The sequence below is a fragment of the Phyllobates terribilis genome, unplaced genomic scaffold (genome assembly GCF_046119375.1).
Source record: "Phyllobates terribilis strain yellow unplaced genomic scaffold, ASM4611937v1 Scaffold_17__1_contigs__length_24005725, whole genome shotgun sequence".
Classification (NCBI taxonomy): domain Eukaryota; kingdom Metazoa; phylum Chordata; class Amphibia; order Anura; family Dendrobatidae; genus Phyllobates; species Phyllobates terribilis.
The window spans coordinates 6,408,887-6,430,141 of record NW_027362777.1 but is presented as its reverse complement, the minus strand read 5'-3'; the positions used below and the strand labels follow the sequence as shown (position 1 = coordinate 6,430,141).

General features: G+C 51.2%; 2 protein-coding genes across 5 annotated transcripts in view; one reads left to right on the top strand and one right to left on the bottom strand.

The window, feature by feature from the left end:
- The window catches only part of LOC141176044 (uncharacterized), a 171,446-nt gene that overhangs the window by 89,409 nt on the left and 60,782 nt on the right, over positions 1–21,255 (bottom strand). The gene's annotated exons all lie outside the window — the stretch shown is intronic.
- On the top strand, positions 8,970–15,971 carry LOC141176051 (uncharacterized). 3 transcript variants are annotated; one of them, XM_073660032.1, is made up of 6 exons: positions 8,970–9,034; positions 9,648–10,537; positions 10,619–10,742; positions 10,825–10,922; positions 11,121–11,211; positions 13,302–15,971. In XM_073660032.1, exons 2-6 carry the CDS (start codon positions 10,283–10,285, stop codon positions 14,147–14,149), a joined length of 1,416 nt encoding a protein of 471 aa, XP_073516133.1. In that variant the 5' UTR covers positions 8,970–9,034; positions 9,648–10,282; the 3' UTR covers positions 14,150–15,971. The 3 variants fall into 3 exon arrangements, with proteins under 3 accessions (XP_073516133.1, XP_073516131.1, XP_073516132.1); XM_073660030.1 differs by having other exon boundaries at positions 9,648–10,742; XM_073660031.1 differs by lacking the exon at positions 8,970–9,034 and having other exon boundaries at positions 9,517–10,742.

Below are 21,255 nucleotides of genomic sequence, written 5' to 3'. Positions count from 1 at the left end.
TCATGAATCTATTATCAATTAAAAAGGTAAAAGGTCTGGGGCTGATTCCAGGTGTGGCTTTTGTATTTGGAAGCTGTTGCTATGAACCCATAACACAGAAAGGAGCTCTCAATGGAAGTGAAAAGATCAAATCCACCAAAGAGCAGAAATGTTAGGAGTGGCCAAATCAACAGTACGGTACATTCTGCGAATAAAAATGCACTGGTGTGCTTTGGAACTAAAAAGGTGTTGACGTCCACTGAAGAAAACAGTAGTGGATGACTGCAGAATCCTTTACATGGTAAAGAAAACCCCTCCACAATATCAACCTAAGTGAATAACACTTTCTGGAAGAAGGTGTTTCAGTGTCTTGGTCCACCATAAAAGAAAAGACTTCATGAGAGTAAATAAGCAAATACAGAGAGTTCACCACAAGGTGCAAACTGTTAATCAGACTTAAAAATACAAGGACCAGACTTTGCCAAATAACATCTAAAGAAGTCAGTCCAGTTCTGGAAAAGCATTCTTTGGAGAAATGAATCGAAGATCAACATGTACCAGAATGATGGGAAGAAGAAGGTATGGAGGAGGCTTGGAACGGCTCATGATCCAATTCACGGCACATCCTCTGTAACACATGGTGGAGGCCGTGTGATGGTGCAAGCATGCATGGCTTCCAATGGTGTGAGATCACTAGTGTTTATTGATGATGTGATTGAAGACAGAAGCAGCTGGATGAATTCTGTGTGTACACGGCGATACTTTCTGCTCAGATTCAACCAAATGCAGTAAGGTTGATTGGATGGTGCTGCACAGTACCGATAAACAATGACCCAAAAAATAGCGTGAAAGCAAAGAGGTGGAATATTCTGCAATGGTCATCAATCACCAGATCTCAACCCAATTGAGCTGCATTTCATAGGTTTATAGAAGTTGTCTACTACTTGGACAACTCCTTGTCATACCCCATGCTTGGCCCAGATAAAATGAAAAAGCTTCTACTCACCTCTCATGCTGGCGCCATTCCAGTGGTGTTGGCAGTCGCAATCCCTGGGCTCCCATGCGGTTGTTGTGACACGTGAGCCAGGACCCCAATCATAGCTGGCTTCACTGTCCCCGCCTTTGTACGAATTGAACACAAAGAGGAAGTCAAAGATCAGCTGCAGCCCACACTTCTTCATGTTCAATTCGACAGAAAGCGGGGATAGTGACGCCAGCGCATTTGGTGATGTCCACGGCTTCCAGACTTCAGGCAGTAATTGCTGCAATGGATACTCTACAAAGTATTCAACATGAACATTTGATGGCAAAGTTAATTTGTCCATTTACTTTTGAGCCCCTGAAATGAGGAGGATTTGCAGAAAAATGGTTGCAATTCCTAAACGATTCACAGGATATTTTTGTTCAATCCTTTTTAATTCAACCTGAAAGTCTACGCTTCAATTGCATCTCAGTTGTTTCATTTTAAATCTACATTAGTGGCCTGCAGAGCTGAAATCACGAAGATTTGGTCAAATATTTCTGGACCTAACTGTATTCATATATTTACTAGTGATAAGCGAGCATGCTTGCCATTGCTCAATACTTGATCGAGCATCAGGGTGCTCAGGTTCTCAATCGAATATCGTGGGTGCTTAAGTCCCCCTCCCGCATGTTTCGCAGCTGTTAGACCGCCAAAAAACACGCGGGGATTGCCTGCCATACACGGTAATGACGTAGCCATTTTGGCTATTGGAATTACTGTGATTTGCCTGCCGCATCGCGTTAATGGGTTTTATACTTGATCGAGTAGTAAACATACCCGGGCACTGCGATGCTCGATCAAGTATCAAGCAATGGCAGGCATGCTCGCTCATTACTAATACTTACACTTTATGGACAAATATTGCATCTCTTGCCCCTACCCCCCAAAACAAATCCCAAAATGTCCTCCTGCCCCTTTTCCTAACTCCTAATCCCAAAATAGACAAGGACATTCGGAGTTGCCAATCCTCCCTCTTTTGTAGACTTCTGTAGATAAAGCTTCTTCAGCCTCGGCTCTTTACCTCCTACAGACAAAATGGTGGAAAAACAAACCACTGTTTTTAATCAGTTATTTTTAATTACAGTTTTATTTTTAAAGGTAAATTACAATAAAATGTCCTCAATCCCTTTTTCCCTTCTCCCAATCCATAATGCTGGGGTAAGATTATCTCTACAGAGACCCCTGTACAGGAATATTAGGGCTCCAGCGACATCACATCTATTATACAGAGAATAGCGCTATCTCCATAGCTCTGTACACAAGGACATAGAGATCAGACAAGGTCCTCATATTCAGGCAGCTTCTATTCTACTCCAACCCTCTTTATAAGAACAAGATCAGAGTCTCATTATACCGAGCAGAGAAGCTCCAGGGACAAAGACCCCGTCTGCTCCTAACACGCTGGGGGCCCGGAGTATCCAGCCACGGGGCCCGGATTCTCTCATTTGTGGCCCCAGGGTTTCTTGTAGAATAAATCCCTTTCTCATCCAGTCCTGTAGTAATGACTGTTATCAGGTTTTGTAGGAGGGTTCGTCTGACTCCATCTTATGTTATCAGTATCTGTGCGAGAAACAGGAGACGTCCGGGCGCAGTTTTACCGAGTGTCCAGAGTCAGTTCTTCTACAGTCTGATAAAGAGCCGCGGGGTCTGCAACTGAACCTGGGGGTATACAGCTGTATACAGCGTACACACGGCTCTGTACACACACAGCTCCGCTCCGTACACACACAGCTCTGCTCCGTATGCCTCATACACACACGACTCCATACACACATGGCTCCGTACACACACTGTTCTGCAGACACATGGCTCCGTACACACACGGCTCCCCTCTGTACACATACTGCTCCATACACACGGCTCTATACACATGGATCCGCTCTGTACACACACGGCTCTGCTCTGTACGAACACGACAATGCTCCGTACACACACAGCTCCGCTCCGTACACACACGGCTCATTTCCGTACACCTCGTACACACACGGCTCCGCTACGTACACCTCGTACACACACGGCTCCGAAACGTACACACACGGCTCAGCTACGTACACCTCGTACACACACGACTCCGCTCCGTACACACACGGCTCCAATACGTACACAAACAACTCTGCTATGTATACACACGGCTCATCTCCGTACACCTCGTACACACATGGCTTCGCTCCGTACGCCTCGTACACTTGCGGCTCTGCTCCGTACACACACTACTCTGCTACGTACACACACGGCTCATCTCCGTACACCATGTACACACATGGCTCCGCTCCGTATACCTTGTACACGCGCGGCTCCGCTCCATACACCTCGTACACGCGCGGCTCCGCTCCGTACACCTCGTACACGCGCGGCTCCGCTCCGTACACCTCGTACACACGCGGCTCCGCTCCATACACCTCGTACACACACGGCTCCGTACACCTCGTACACACGCGGATCCGGTCCGTACACCTCGTACACACGCGGCTCCGCTCCGTACACACGAGGCTCTGCTCCATAAGCCTCGTACACGCGTGGATCCGCTCCATACGCCTCGTACACGCGCGGCTCCGCTCCTCACGCCTCGTACACTCGCAGCTCCGCCCCTCACGCCTCGTACACGTGCGGCTCCGCTCCTCACGCCTCGTACACGTGCGGCTCCGCTCCGTACGCCTCGTACACGCGCGGCTCCGCTCCGTACACCTGCGGCTCCGCTCCGTACACCTCGTACACGCGCGGCTCCGCACACCTCGTACACGCACGGCTCCGCTCCGTACACACACACGGCTCGGCTCCGTACACCTCGTACACACGCAGCTCTGCTCCGTACACCTCGTACACACGCGGCTCTGCTCCGTACACCTCGTACACACGCGGCTCTGCTCCATACGCCTCGTACACACGCGGCTCCGCTCCGTACGCCTCGTACACACACGCGGCTCCGCTCCGTACGCCTCGTACACACACTCGGCTCTGTTCCGTACGCCTCGTACACACGCGGCTCCGCTCCTCACGCCTCGTATACACGCGGCTCCGCTCCGTACACCTCGTACACACGCGGCTCCGCTCTGTACGCCTCGTACACACACACGGCTCCGTTCCGTACACCTCGTACACACACGGCTCCACTACGTACTCCTCGTACACACACGGCTCCGAAACATACACACACGGCTCAGCTACGTACACCTCGTACACACACGACTCCGCTCCGTACACACACGGCTCCAATACGTACACACACGGCTCCACTCCGTACACAAACAAATCTGCTATGTACACACACGGCTCATCTCCGTACACCTCGTACACACATGGCTCCGCTCCGTACGCCTCGTACACTTGCGGCTCTGCTCCGTACACACACTACTCTGCTCCGTACACACACGACTCTGCTACGTAAACACACGGCTCATCTCCGTACACCATGTACACACATGGCTCCGCTCCGTACACCTTGAACACGCGCGGCTCCGCTCCGTACACCTCGTACACGCGCGGCTCCGCTCCGTACACCTCGTACACACACGGCTCCGTACACCTCGTACACACACGGCTCCGCTACGTACACCTCGTACACACACGGCTCCGAAACGTACACACACGGCTCAGCTACGTACACCTCGTACACACACGACTCCGCTCCGTACACACACGGCTCCAATACGTACACAAACAACTCTGCTATGTATACACACGGCTCATCTCCGTACACCTCGTACACACATGGCTTCGCTCCGTACGCCTCGTACACTTGCGGCTCTGCTCCGTACACACACTACTCTGCTACGTACACACACGGCTCATCTCCGTACACCATGTACACACATGGCTCCGCTCCGTATACCTTGTACACGCGCGGCTCCGCTCCATACACCTCGTACACGCGCGGCTCCGCTCCGTACACCTCGTACACGCGCGGCTCCGCTCCGTACACCTCGTACACACGCGGCTCCGCTCCATACACCTCGTACACACACGGCTCCGTACACCTCGTACACACGCGGATCCGGTCCGTACACCTCGTACACACGCGGCTCCGCTCCGTACACACGAGGCTCTGCTCCATAAGCCTCGTACACGCGTGGATCCGCTCCATACGCCTCGTACACGCGCGGCTCCGCTCCTCACGCCTCGTACACTCGCAGCTCCGCCCCTCACGCCTCGTACACGTGCGGCTCCGCTCCTCACGCCTCGTACACGTGCGGCTCCGCTCCGTACGCCTCGTACACGCGCGGCTCCGCTCCGTACACCTGCGGCTCCGCTCCGTACACCTCGTACACGCGCGGCTCCGCACACCTCGTACACGCACGGCTCCGCTCCGTACACACACACGGCTCGGCTCCGTACACCTCGTACACACGCAGCTCTGCTCCGTACACCTCGTACACACGCGGCTCTGCTCCGTACACCTCGTACACACGCGGCTCTGCTCCATACGCCTCGTACACACGCGGCTCCGCTCCGTACGCCTCGTACACACACGCGGCTCCGCTCCGTACGCCTCGTACACACACTCGGCTCCGTTCCGTACGCCTCGTACACACGCGGCTCCGCTCCTCACGCCTCGTATACACGCGGCTCCGCTCCGTACACCTCGTACACACGCGGCTCCGCTCTGTACGCCTCGTACACACACACGGCTCCGTTCCGTACACCTCGTACACACACGGCTCCACTACGTACTCCTCGTACACACACGGCTCCGAAACATACACACACGGCTCAGCTACGTACACCTCGTACACACACGACTCCGCTCCGTACACACACGGCTCCAATACGTACACACACGGCTCCACTCCGTACACAAACAAATCTGCTATGTACACACACGGCTCATCTCCGTACACCTCGTACACACATGGCTCCGCTCCGTACGCCTCGTACACTTGCGGCTCTGCTCCGTACACACACTACTCTGCTCCGTACACACACGACTCTGCTACGTAAACACACGGCTCATCTCCGTACACCATGTACACACATGGCTCCGCTCCGTACACCTTGAACACGCGCGGCTCCGCTCCGTACACCTCGTACACGCGCGGCTCCGCTCCGTACACCTCGTACACACACGGCTCCGTACACCTCGTACACACATGGCTCCACTCCGTACACCTCGTACACACGCGGATCCGCTCCGTACACCTCGTACACACGCGGCTCCGCTCCGTACACACGAGGCTCTGCTCCGTAAGCCTCGTACACGCGTGGATCCGCTCCATACACCTCGTACACGCGCGGCTCCGCTCCTCACGCCTCGTACACGCGCGGCTCCGCTCCTCACGCCTCGTACACAAACAGCTCCGCCCCTCACGCCTCGTACACGCGCGACTCCGCTCCGTACGCCTCGTACACGCGCGACTCCGCTCCGTACACCTCGTACACACGCAGCTCTGCTCCGTACACCTCGTACACACGCGGCTCTGCTCCGTACGCCTCGTACACACGCGGCTCTGCTCCGTACGCCTCGTACACACGCGGCTCTGCTCCGTACGCCTCGTACACACGCGGCTCTGCTCCGTACGCCTCGTACACACGCGGCTCTGCTCCGTACGCCTCGTACACACGCGGCTCCGCTCCGTACGCCTCGTACACACACGCGGCTCCCCTCCGTACGCCTCGTACACACACTCGGCTCCGTTCCGTACGCCTCGTACACACGCGGCTCCGCTCCGTACACCTCGTACACACGCGGCTCCGCTCCGTACACACGAGGCTCTGCTCCGTAAGTCTCGTACACGCGTGGATCCGCTCCATACGCCTCGTACACGCGCGGCTCCGCTCCTCACGCCTCGTACACGCGCGGCTCCGCTCCTCACGCCTCGTACACTCGCAGCTCCACCCCTCACGCCTCGTACACGCGCGGCTCCGCTCCGTACGCCTCGTACACGCGCGGCTCCGCTCCATACGCCTCGTACACGCGCGGCTCCGCTCCGTACACCTGCGGCTCCGCTCCGTACACCTCGTACACGCGCGGCTCCGCTCCGTACACACACACGGCTCCGCTCCGTACACCTCGTACACACGCGGCTCTGCTCCGTACGCCTCGTACACACGCGGCTCTGCTCCGTACGCCTCGTACACACGCGGCTCTGCTCCGTACGCCTCGTACACACGCGGCTCTGCTCCGTACGCCTCGTACACACGCGGCTCTGCTCCGTACGCCTCGTACACACGCGGCTCTGCTCCGTACGCCTCGTACACACGCGGCTCTGCTCCGTACGCCTCGTACACACGCGGCTCTGCTCCGTACGCCTCGTACACACGCGGCTCTGCTCCGTACGCCTCGTACACACGCGGCTCCGCTCCGTACGCCTCGTACACACACGCGGCTCCGCTCCGTACGCCTCGTACACACACTCGGCTCCGTTCCGTACGCCTCGTACACACGCGGCTCCGCTCCGTACACCTCGTACACGCGCGGCTCCGCTCCGTACACCTCGTACACACACGGCTCCGTACACCTCGTACACACATGGCTCCACTCCGTACACCTCGTACACACGCGGATCTGCTCCGTACACCTCGTACACACGCGGCTCCGCTCCGTACACACGAGGCTCTGCTCCGTAAGCCTCGTAACGCGTGGATCCGCTCCATACACCTCGTACACGCGCGGCTCCGCTCCTCACGCCTCGTACACACGCGGCTCCGCTCCTCACGCCTCGTACACAAACAGCTCCGCCCCTCACGCCTCGTACACGCGCGACTCCGCTCCGTACGCCTCGTACACGCGTGGCTCCGCTCCGTACACCTCGTACACACGCAGCTCTGCTCCGTACACCTCGTACACACGCGGCTCTGCTCCGTACGCCTCGTACACTCGCGGCTCTGCTCCGTACGCCTCGTACACACGCGGCTCTGCTCCGTACGCCTCGTACACACGCGGCTCCGCTCCGTACGCCTCGTACACACACGCGGCTCCCCTCCGTACGCCTCGTACACACACTCGGCTCCGTTCCGTACGCCTCGTACACACGCGGCTCCGCTCCGTACACCTCGTACACACGCGGCTCCGCTCCGTACACACGAGGCTCTGCTCCGTAAGCCTCGTACACGCGTGGATCCGCTCCATACGCCTCGTACACGCGCGGCTCCGCTCCGTACACCTCGTACACACGCGGCTCCGCTCCGTACACCTCGAACACACGCGGCTCGGCTCCGTACACCTCGTACACATGCGGCTCTGCTCCGTACACCTCGTACACACGGCTCCGCTCCGTACGCCTCGTACACGCGCGGCTCTGCTCCGTACGCCTCGTAAACGCGCGGCTCCGCTCCGTACCCCTTGTACACGCGCGGCTCCGCTCCGTACCCCTTGTACACGCGCGGCTCCGCTCCGTACACCTCGTACACGCGCGGCTCCACTCCGTACACCTCGTACACATGCGGCTCCGCTCCGTACACCTCCGGCTCCGCTCACCTCGTACACACGCGGCTCTGCTCCGTACACCTCGTACACACACGGCTCTGCTCCGTACACCTCGTACACACGCGGCTCTGCTCCGTACACCTCGTACACGCGCGGCTCTGCTCCGTACACCTCGTACACGCGCGGCTCCGCTCCGTACACCTCGTACACGCGCGGCTCCGCTCCGTACACCTCGTACACGCACGGCTCCGCTCCGTACACCTCGTACGCACGCGGCTCCGCTCCGCTCCGCTCCGTACACCTCGTACGCACGCGGCTCTGCTCCGTACACCTCGTACGCACGCGGCTCTGCTCCGTACACCTCGTACACACGCGGCTCTGCTCCGTACACCTCGTACACACGCGGCTCTGCTCCGTACACCTCGTACACACGCGGCTCTGCTCCGTACACCTCGTACACACGCTGCTCTGCTACATCCACACTGTAAACCCCTCCTGACCCCACACATAAACTTCAGCTCATCCAGCACCATGACAACCAGCACAGCAGAGTCCTGCATCCACTGAGGCCCCTGATCATGTGACCCCTGACTCCTCCCCTCCTGTGACCTCATCACAGCTCCTGTGCGCACAGAGCAGCCATATATGTGGTGGCAGCTCAGCAGGTGGAGGTATGTGGAGACCCCCATTACTGGGCGCAGGGGGCATTAACCCCTTCAGCACGGAGACTCTTTTGGGGTCTCTGTGTGGTGTGAACAGTGAGGTAACAGCTGTGGACAGAATGCGGTTTAGCTGGTTCCCGTCCACATTAGATCCATTCAGACGACTGCAGGATGAAGGACAGAAGCCCAGAGAAGTCCTCACACAGCGCCATTATTCCTCTCCTAGTTCCGTCCAGCACAATAATTGCTGCTGTTACACAGCCAATAAACATGCGGGATTGCGCGCCATACACAGTAATCCGGTAGCCATGTTGGATACTGGCATTACTGTGATTGGCCGGTCGTATTGGGTCTTACAGCAGTGTTCCCCAACTCCAGTCCTCAAGGCCCACCGACAGGTCATGTTTTCAGGATTTCACTGGTGATAATTACATCACCTGAGCAATACTAAGGAAATCCTGAAAACATGACCTGTTGGTGGGCCTTGAGGACTGGAGTTGGGGAACACTGTCTTATAGAACCTCTTCTAACACCGACCATCGCACATCAGAACTTTTATCTCCGAGAAATGTCTGGCCACGGTGGTCTCACCAAACTTCTGCTCTTTTTCAATTTTTTTTAGCAGCGGCCGCAGTGGATTTCATCCTAGAATCATAGAGCCGAATAGAGGACGATGTTCCTTCAGTCTGATTGTAATTGATCGTGATGTTTGTCCAACGTCCACTTTGCCACAAGAGCACTTTAACTAGTAAATCACCAGAACTCTAGCAGGTACAAAAACACCGATATCCACAGGTGTCCCCTCTAATTGGTGGGAAAACTATCACCTTTAATAATCCTCCAACAGTTCTGGCATAACAAACACAGAAAAGTGCATGAAGGAGATGTCATAGTCAGCAATTCAACTGGTGTTCCATCCATACAAGACTAGAGAATACAACAACTACACGTTCTATCTCCTGATATGTTTTCCCCCATGGTCTTCAGTAATTGTATTATTACACAGGATCTTTATGATGTTACATCGGCTCATCATCTTCCTATTCAGGTCTCTACAATATCGGATCCTCTCAGTGGAGATCTTCTATATAACAGAATTTTTCTGAATCATCCATCCCATTAGGGATGGACATGGAAAGAGACAAGATGGCGGAGAGGATATTCCACCTCACCCTAGAGATCCTCTTCCAGCTTACTGGAGAGGTGAGAGATTCTGATGACGTCACATTACATCATTCTTATCTATGGGAATAACAGATGGACAGAACTGGAGAGGTGAGGACTCTGGAAATGTCTGGAGTGAGATTTATTAATGTGTCTCTCCATAACCAGGGTTACACAGTTGTGAAGAAGACCTCTAGTGAGCGCTGTCAGAACCCTGTGTCTGAGGGATGGGGAAGACCCCTGAGCCCAATCACAGGGCCTCCACCTCACCCCCTGATACATGATGACATCAATGACCAAAAGATCCTAGAACTCACCTACAAGATGATTGAGCTGCTGACTGGAGAGGTGACACTGCTGGGAATACTGGGACATTATACAGTAACGCTATGGAGGGATCGGGGGGATGACTATCATTGTATGTGTCAGGTTCCTATAAGATGTCAGGATGTCACTGTCTATTTCTCCATGGAGGAGTGGGAGTATTTAGAAGGACACAAAGATCTGTACAAGGACGTCATGATGGAGGTTCCCCAGCCCCTCACATCTCTAGGTAATAGACAGGACTAAATACACACGGCCTATATTATCTGTATGTAAAGAATGAATTCAGTCCCTGTATGTGTTTCCTCCAGATCTATCCAGTAAGAGGACAACACCAGAGAGATGTCCCCGTCCTCTTCTTCTACAGGACTGTAAACAAGAAGACCCCAATGTTCCTCAGGATCATCAGGTAGATGGAGAGAAGGTGTCATGAGATCTCCCCTATGATGTGTAGACAGCTGTGAAGGTCTTGTGCTCAGTCTTGTTTTATCCACCAGTATTATGTGTTTTATACTTGTTTAATGAGAACGGTGGAGATGGCAAGATTAGAGCTGATCATAGATGGGACTTCTCCATCTGTCTGTGACTTTTACAATGTTTGTTTCAGGGTGAAGATCTGACCCATATTAATACTACAGAGACATATGTGAGGGGTGATGAGCGGTGTAAAGAGGAGATTCCTACATATGACTACCCAGGTGAGTAGTAACCACTAAATGCTGAGAAGTCACAAATTCTTCTCAGTCACCGGCTGTGGCTCCTTTATCGGTTGTGTAGTCTGGCTGTATCACAATCGTGTGATCACCATTTTGCCTCTAGACCACAACATTCTCCTCCATCCAAAACTGTTCAAATAACTTTGGGCATTGAAAGACCTTTCCTGTAGAACTTACAACCTGGAGGATCCACCTCCCCCCGGGATTAGAAGATGCTGACCGTTACCTGCCCAGGTTTGTGAACTACAAGGCCAAATGACAACATACGTATAATTTGCTGACAAGTTAAAAAATCACTTGAAGAAAAACATTATGATGAGCCTGTAAGAGAAAGTGGAGGGTAATGATCTATTGGTTTCCTAGAATCCTGATATCGTATTAGATGAATCTACCTTTTCTCCCTTCTGTGCTGCTGAATGTGCTCATATGGTCCCTACAAGACCAGGTCCAGTCTTTATGACCAAACTTAACTTTTATGATTTGTTATTGTCTATACTCACAGTTTTTGACTACAGTATTTTGTGCCCAAAATACTCAGATTTATCCCCTTCCCACAGACAGTTTTGTGTTTCTAATCAGGCCTCATTTTTCGAATCTGACGTTTGTCACTTTATATGGTGATAACTTTGGAATTCTTCACAAAGGATAATAGGAAACAAATGGACCTTACAAATTATTTTCCAACTTCTCTTGAATCTGACAGTACCCTATATACAGTTGTACACTACTGTCTGGGCACATGGCAGGTTAAGAAGGGAAGGTGCGCCATTTAGCTATATGAATGCAGATCTTGCTGGAATAGTTGGCAGACACAGTGTATTGGAGGCACTGTTCATGGTCACCTGGCAGCTCAAAAGATGGCCACCACGAACAGGCTTGGCGCTATTTACTCCATTTTCTTAGTGTTATCTTACGCCCTATTCTTAGTGGCTGGATAGAGCCTGCGTCGCCCAGAACTTCTGGTTCTGACTTCTCCTCCATTACCAGCGACACCTGCAAAATGAATAAGGCGTCGGGTGACAGAAGCAGACTTCATGGGAGCAGATCCCAGAGAAGATAGGACACACCATTTGCAGAATCCCTAATATGACAAAATGGCAGAAAACCAGAACAGTAGAAATCCCCATAAAGTGACTCCATTTTGGAAACTATAACCCTCAGTGAATTAATCTATAGGAGTAGTGACTATTTTGACTCCACAGGCACTTTCCGGAAATTAGCACGTAGTGGATGTTGGAGAATGAATCTTGTACATTTGCCATTTTATTACCCAACATTTTCTTGCCTTTCTTGAGAACAATAAAATTACATCTTATGCTTAGGGATAGTTAATTTATCCAGGGATTTAATCTGACTGCCAGATTGGAGTCAGGAAGTGAATTTTTCCTCAATGATGTAAATTGGCCTTTTTGCCTTCCCCTGGATCAACTGCGGAATAGCTGCAGTGCACAAGAAATAGGCTGAACTGGATGGACGCTTGTCTTTTTTTGGCCTTATAAACTATGTAACTATGTAACACTTAGTGCCCAGATCGTGTTCCAGGAGACACACACCGTAAATTAAGTGGGTTCTTCTCACTATAGTAATGCCAAATACGTGGATGCTAAATGTGGTTTGGGCACACTGCAAGGCTCAGAAGTGAGGGGGAGATTTGACTTTGGGAGAGCGGATATTGCTGGATTGGTTTATGGAAGCCATGTTGCTTTACAAGAGCCTTTGAGCCACTAATAATGTGGAAACCTGTTTTTCCACCGACAGATGAATGACTTGAGTGGGGACTTGTTTTTTATGAGATGAGTAGAAGTTTTATTGGTATTATTTTAGCTTACATAACATTGGTGGCTTTTTATTCCATATTTGGGAAGCAGAATGAACAAATAGTTGAACGCCACGCTTTACTGGTTCATTATATGTGGTTTTCTATTAAACTGTGATCTCTCAGTGTCTTAGTGAATAATTCCATATTTTTGCATAACTTGCCGTTTTTACGGACAGTTTAAGTAGAAATGTCATAATATATAAAATTCAACGATATTTTATTCTAAAATAATAATTGTTTTTATCCTTGGCAGATGACTGCACCAGGAGATCAGAGGGACAGCTGACATCTTCAATTTTTAAATCAGATGATCTTGAGATCCCACAGGATACAATTGAAGTGAATGCCATTACTCCAGATTTACCATCATCCCTTCACAGCAAAGAGCTATTATCTGATCCTTTGAAACAGGTCCTGTCTTCTGATTCATTACCGACTCCTAAGGAAAATCAAAGTCACAAAATAAGCATTAAAAAACGAACTGATCATAAAGCAAATAAGTCATTTTCAAGTTCAGAATATGGAAATAGTTTTCCCTTCGAAAAGTCCTTTCTTAAACTTGAACAATTCCACACTGCAGAGAATAGATTTTTTTGTTCCAAGTGTGAGAAATGTTATAACCAGAAATCAGATCTTGTAAGACACCAGAGAACCCATACAGGGGAGAAGCCATTTTCATGTTCAGAATGTGGGAAATGGTTTAACCAAAAATCAAATCTTAATTGCCACCAGAGAACCCACACAGGGGAGAAACCTTTTTCATGTTCAGAATGTGGAAAATGTTTTAACCATAAATCAAATCTTGTTAAACACCAGAGAATTCACACAGGGGAGAAGCCTTTTTCATGTTCAGAATGTGGGACATGTTTTAACGATAAATCAGCTTTGGTTAGGCACCAGAGAACCCACACCGGAGAGAAGCCTTTTTCATGTTCAGAATGTGGGAAATGTTTTAGCAATAACTCAGATTTTGTTAAACACCAGAGAATTCACACAGGGGAGAAGCCATTTTCATGTTCTCAATGTGGGAAATGGTTTACACGGAAATCAACTGTTAATAAACATCGGAGAAGTCACACAGGGGAGAAGGCTTTTTCATGATCAGAATGTTGGATATGTTTTAACATAAAAATGTACAAAAACTTTTTAAAGGGGTTGCCCACTACTAGGACAATCTCTTGTCATTCCTCATGTTTGACCTCGTTAACATAAAAACACTCATACTCACCTTCCTTGCCAGCTCCGTTGTGGCGGTGTCGGTATTCGTGTTCCCGGGGTTCGTAAGGTTGTTTCATCACACGAGCCCTGCGCCCAATCAGCGCCAGCTTCACTGTCCCCACCTTGGACGTATTGGACATCAACAGGAAGCCAGGGGTTTGACTGCTCTCCGATTCCCTCTTAATGTTTGATTTGTCCGAAGTTGGGGACAGTGATGTCATCTTTTACTTTTTAAAAATTACAAAAAGTAAAATGGGTCCATGCAAAAGTTTGGGCACTGTGCATGGTTACTACCTAGTAGCCAGCCAAGAGTCTTTCAATTCTTGTTTGAGGGATTTTCATCCATTTTTCCTTGGAAAATTCTTCCAGTTCTGTGAGATTCCTGGGTCGTCTTGCATGCACTGCGATTGTGAGGTCTAGCCACATATGTTCAGTGGTGTTCATATCAGGGCAGTTGTGAAACCTTTATCTTGCGCCTTTTTAGGGGTAGTCTATTGTGGATTTTGAGTTCTATTTTAACCTCATCGTTCCTCAGGACTTGTTTCCAAAATGCATCAGGCTTGTTTTATATGTTCTTTTGCATACTTCTGATGTTGAATTTTATGGTGAGGATGCAGAACAGATTTTCTTCTGATGAAACTTCCATGAAGGTGATATTTGTGCATGTGTCTCTGAACAGTAGAACAATGAACCACAACTCCTGAGTCTGCTAAATCTTTCTGAAGATCTTTTGCAGTCAATCAGAGGTTCTGATTTGCCTCTCTAGCAATACTACTAGTAGTTCTTACTGTAATTTTGCTTGGTCTTCCAGACTTTATCTTGACCTCCACTGTTCCTGTTAACTGTCATTTCTTAACTGAGGAAAGGGCAACTTGAAAACACTATGCTATCTTCTTAAAGCCTCCTGCTTTGTGCGCCTCCACCATTTTTATTTTTGGTGTACTAGGCAGGTGCTTAGAAGTACCCATGGCTGCTGTTTTTTAGCACAAGGTTAGAAAAGGCTGGATTTTTATAAAGCTGCGAAATTTGCGTCTCCTGGCCTTTCCTAATGACGATAGTGAACAAGCTATAACCCTGACAGTCTAATTAAGGTCTGAAACCTTGGTCAAAGTTATCTGAGCACACAAATTTTCAAGGGTGCCCAAACTTTTGCATCAACCCATTTTCATTTTTGTAATTGTTAAATTGAAAAAAAAATGACTATATACAGTATATATATTTTTGCCTAAAACACACAGGAAATGTGTCATCTTTAACTTTAGCCCTTTAAGAGATTAGAATAACAGTCATTTTGACCAGGGGTGCACAAACTTTTGCATGCCACTGTACAGTAGTCTTTATATGGTAGATTATATTTAATTGTACATGAAGAGAAGGAGGTTGATTCCTCCTTTTTATACAAATCTCCAATTGATGTAATACCCAAAAGTTACCAATTTTTAAGTTCAAAATCTGGATTTTATTGCTCTAAAGTTTCTATAGGCGCTTTTATAGAGCGCAGTTAGCATAGAACTTATTTTGTTAGTGAGTACACCCCATACTTCTAATGCTGCATCTACCTTCGGTGATATACAGATTTTGTTTGTTGAGGTTCAAGATGTTGTATGAATAAAAGGAAGATGGGATATTGAATGTTCCTACTAAGTGTCTTTCAATTGCTAAGTAATATAAGGGATTTCATATAGCATGCACATACAGTTATCTTCACATGAGAATGATCAGCTCACCCACGCAAGGACCCGACACATGTTTCACCACAGCTTCGTCTGTGGTGAAACACGTGTCGGGTCCCTTGGTAAGTGACCTGATCATACTCATGTGAAGATAACTTTGTGCATGCTAAAAAGAAAAGAGATGCGCTGCAAACCACTCAAAATACCAAAAGAGTGATTCCTACCTGTCTAAGAGAAAATGGTAGTCCAAATGAAGATATACGCGTGCTGCTTCCAGGGGTCCTTTGAAGAAGTCACAACTGCAACTAGAGGTGATAGACACGTGCCGGAGTCGGTAGAACAAGCCGTGAGTGTTGCAGAAAATGGGTTCAAACGGCGTGTTAACGCCGGAGATAGAAGGCTGGAGATGAGGCTTCTCTATACTGACAATGAGAGGAGGAAGGCGTTGCATCATGGAGCTGTAAGGAGATGGGAACAATGTCTTTCTGTTTTTTAAATATGGGACTAAGGACGCAGTCTGACAGCCATATTAATCGGACGTATATCGGAGTGCAATGTTAAACGGCGACTCTCCCTACTCAAGTGTGACAGCTCTATAGGAATACATGAAGTTGTCACGCTCGTGTCGGGAGAGCTGCCAGCCAGTCCAATCATTGCATTTCGATCTATGTGCAACGGGTCTGGGAGGCGGAACCTCTGAGCAACTATACAAGGGGGCGGTCCTTGTAAGGAAGCGGGTGGCTCCCAGGGAAGACGGGCAGGTAGTCACGGCAAGTGACAGGGACAGTCTCTGGGTAGAAGGACGGGTAGTCACGGCAAGTGACAGGGACAGTCTCTGGGTAGAAGGACAGCAGGCAGGTGGCTGGTGAGCGCTCCCAGGTGAGTGGGCGAGAGTCTCTGGACAGGCAGGTGGTCACGGCAAGTGACGGCAGAGCCTCCAGGTAGACTAGCAGACAGGTAGCAGGTGGACGCTCCCAGGAGAGCGGGCAAGAGTCTCTGGACTGGCAGGTGGTCACGGCAAGTGACGGCAGAGCCTCCAGGTAGGCTAGCAGGCAGGTAGCAGGTGAGCGCTCCCAGGTGAGCGGGCAAGAGTCTCTGGACAGGCAGGTGGTCACGGCAAGTGACGGCAGAGCCTCCAGGTAGGCTAGCAGGCAGGTAGCAGGTGGACGCTCCCAGGTGAGCGGGCAAGCTGGTCCATAGACAGACTGACAGGTGTCGGAAGGCAGACCGTCGGACCGCAGGCTTGCAAGCAGGTAAGCGGATATCAGGCAGGTATCAAGCAGGAATCTGGCAGGTGACTGGCAGGTAACAGGCAGGAATCTGGCAGGTGACTGGCAGGTAACAGGCAGGAATCTGGCAGGTGACTGGCAGGTAACAGGCAGGAATCTGGCAGGTGACTGGCAGGTAACAGGCAGGAATCTGGCAGGTGACTGGCAGGTAACAAGCAGGAATCTGGCAGGTGACTGGCAGGTAACAAGCAGGAATCTGGCAGGTGACTGGCAGGTAACAAGCAGGAATCTGGCAGGTGACTGGCAGGTAACTGGTAACGGGACCTGAGGGCTGAAGCAGAGTGAAGGCTTTGCAACAACATTGCTCGGGCACCTCCATCTTGGAGGAGGTGCCTTATATATGGAGAGGTCCTCCGGCCATTGGCCGGGGACTCCTTAGGGCGGCGCGCGTGGCCCCTTTAAGAGAGGGGGAGCGCACGCGCGCGCCCTAAGCACAGTGACCGGGGAGGAGCGCGCGCTGCCAGCAGAGCGGGAGGAAGACGCCGGGCACGGAGCGGAGAGGTGAGGGGAACAGTGTCCCTGCCTAGCAGGAGGCAGGGACGCCGACTCTACAGTACGCCCCCCTTTAGGCCCCCCCTTTTTTAGGCCAGACAGAAATTTACCAAGGATGAGAGGGGCATGGATGTTCTCCCGGGGCTCCCACGTTCTCTCCTCAGGACCAAACCCCTTCCAATCTACTAGAAAAAAGGTCTTTCCTCTTACCCTTTTGGTGGCCAGAATGTTCTCTAACTCAAACTCGTTTTCAGCGGAAACCGGAGCAGGAGGCGTACCTGTAGACTTGGAAAAAGAGTTAAGTACCACGGGTTTGAGGAGAGATACATGGAAGGAGTTAGGGATCCGCAAGTTGGCCGGGAGTTTCAATTTATAGGCCACCGGGTTGATCTGTTTGATAACCTCCAGTGGGCCAATGAACCGAGGCCCTAACTTGTAGGAAGGAATCTTGAGCCGGACATACTTGGACGAGAGCCAGACTTTATCTCCAGGACGGAATTGTGGAGGATCCAGGCGTCTTTTGTCAGCGTGTTTTTTCATCCGCTCGGACGACTGAAGGAGTGCGGATCGGGTACTCTCCCAAATGGAGGAAAATTTGCTAACGAGAGATTCCGCAGCCGGATTGTCCACCGAGGTGGAGACGGGAAATGGGATCCGAGGATGCTGACCGAAGACTACAAAAAACAGGGAATTTGGAGGAAGATTCGCTCTCGTGATTATTGTAAGAGAATTCGGCCCAAGGTAGGAGATCCACCCAGTCTGAATGGTGGGCATTAACGAAGTGCCGGAGGTAACTGGTCAGGATCTGATTGATCCGCTCCACTTGACCATTGGACTGTGGGTGGTAAGCGGAGGAGAAGTCCAGGGTGACGTCTAGCAGCTTACATGTGGCTCTCCAGAAGCGTGAGGTGAACTGAACCCCACGATCCGACACGATGTGGAGGGGCAGGCCATGGAGACGGAAGATGTGGCGGATAAAGTCTTTAGCCAGCTCGGGTGCAGACGGGAGGCCTGGCAGGGGAATGAAATGAGCCATTTTGGAAAAACGGTCAGCAACCACCCAAATGACCGTACAACCGGCAGAGACAGGGAGATCAGTTATGAAGTCCATAGCTATATGCTGCCAGGGGGCAGTAGGTACTGGAAGAGGAAGGAGGCGACCGGCTGGCAGGTGTCTCGGAACCTTGTTGCGGGCGCAGGACACACAGGCAGAAACAAAGTCTATTACGTCCTTGTGCAGGGTAGGCCACCAGTAGTGCCGGGTAATAAGCTGGAGGGTCTTTTTCTGACTGGCGTACCCAGCTAGCTTAGACGAGTGACCCCAGTGTAGGATTTTCTCCCGATCAGGTACCGTTACAAACGTCTTACCGGGAGGGAGACGATTTAGACTCATGGGGGCCACCTGCATTACTCTGGCGAGATCGATGATGTGTTTAGGCTCCTCCTCAAGATCAGACACCAGGAAGGATCGGGACAAGGCGTCAGCTTTGATGTTTTTGTCAGCCGGGTGAAAATGAAGAACGAAATCAAAGCGGGCAAAAAACAAGGACCACCGGGCTTGGCGCGGGTTAAGTCTCTGGGCGTTCTGGAGATAGGCCAAGTTCTTGTGGTCTGTGTAAATTTTTACCGGGTGAAGAGCCCCCTCGAGCAGGTAACGCCACTCCTCCAGTGCCAGCTTAATGGCCAATAATTCTCGGTCTCCAATAGAATAATTGCGCTCAGAAGAGGAGAAGAGTTTGGAGAAAAAAACGCAGGTTACCATTCTTCCGGAAGATGACTTTTGGGTAAGTACCGCCCCGGCTCCGGAGGAGGAAGCGTCAACTTCTAGGAAGAATTGTTTGTTGCCGTCCGGACGATGCAGCACCGGGGCGGAGGAGAAAGCCTGTTTTAAGGAAAGAAAGGCCTCCTCAGCTTCGGGCGGCCATTCTCTGGGATTAGTACCCTTACGGGTGAGCGCAGAAATAGGGGCAGTCCGGGAAGAGAAGTGCGGTATGAAGAGGCGGTAATAGTTGGCGAAGCCCAGGAACCGCTGAATAGCCTTCAACCCCTCTGGTCGGGGCCACTTCTGGATGGCAGACAGTTTCTCAGGATCCATTTGTAGGCCGGTCTGAGAGATTATGTAGCCCAGAAATGGAAGAGAGGTCTGCTCAAAGATGCACTTCTCATATTTAGCATAGAGGTGGTTCTGCCTGAGCCTGAGCAGGACCTGACGAACATCCCTCCGGTGAGTAGGAAGGTCCGGAGAGAAGACCAAGATGTCGTCCAGGTACACCACCACGCAGGAGTAGAGAAGGTCACGGAAGATGTCATTGACCAACTCTTGAAAGACGGCAGGAGCGTTACAGAGACTGAAGGGCATTACAAGGTACTCATAGTGGCCGTCCCGGGTGTTGAATGCCGTCTTCCACTCATCCCCCTGACGGATACGGACCAGGTTATACGCCCCACGGAGATCCAGTTTGGTGAAGATTCTAGCCCCCCTCAGACGGTCAAATAATTCAGGAATGAGCGGGAGGGGGTATTTATTCTTCACTGTAATCTGGTTAAGACCTCTATAATCTATACATGGACGGAGTGAGCCATCCTTCTTTTTGACGAAGAAGAAGCCTGCTCCCGCCGGGGAGGTAGATTTCCGGATAAATCCCCGGGCCAGATTCTCCTCAATATATTCTGACATGGACCGGGTCTCTGCAGCGGACAAAGGGTTGATACGCCCACGGGGAGGAGTAGAGCCGGGTATCAGGTCGATTGGGCAGTCGTATGGTCTATGAGGGGGTAATGTCTCTGCTTCTTTTTTATTGAAGACATCCGCATAAGACCAATAGGGAACCGGTAGACCGGGTAGATTGACTGGGGTAGGAGAAGGACGAGCAGGATGAACGGGAACTAGACAAGTCTTATGGCAGTCCTGTCCCCAGCGAAGGACTTCTCCGGTCTGCCAGTCAAGCACGGGTGCATGTTTCTGGAGCCAAGGTAGGCCTAGCAAGAGTGCGTGAGAGAGTCCAGGCAGAACATGAAAGGAGATGCTCTCAGAATGCAGCATTCCCACCTGTAGAGTTAGAGATTCGGTGATGAGTTGGATGGGATGTGGTAAGAGACCCCCATCCACGGCAGCGACAGATAAAGGTACGGCCAGAGGTTTGGTGGGAATGTGGTATTTTTCTACCAGGGATTGAGAGATGAGATTTCCAGCAGCTCCTGAGTCAAGTTGAGCCAGTTCAAAATAGCGGTTCTCTCCGCAGATGATAGAGACTGACAGCATCAGGGATGGAGAGGGTTTACTTTTGTCTAGGGTGACCTCTCTGAGCGATCCTAGACACAGGCGTTTCCCGACCTCTCTGGGCAGGAACGGATCCGGAGCTCCTTACTGCCACAGTAGAAGCAGCTCCCCTCGGCACGGCGTAAGTCTTGACGGGTTTTGACCATCTTGGTCTGGTCGACCTGCATAGGCTCAGGTGAGTGTGCCTGGGGAGTAACGGAGGGAGTGACGGGTTTCTGGAAGGTAGGGGCTAGACGTGGAAACCTCCTCTCACGG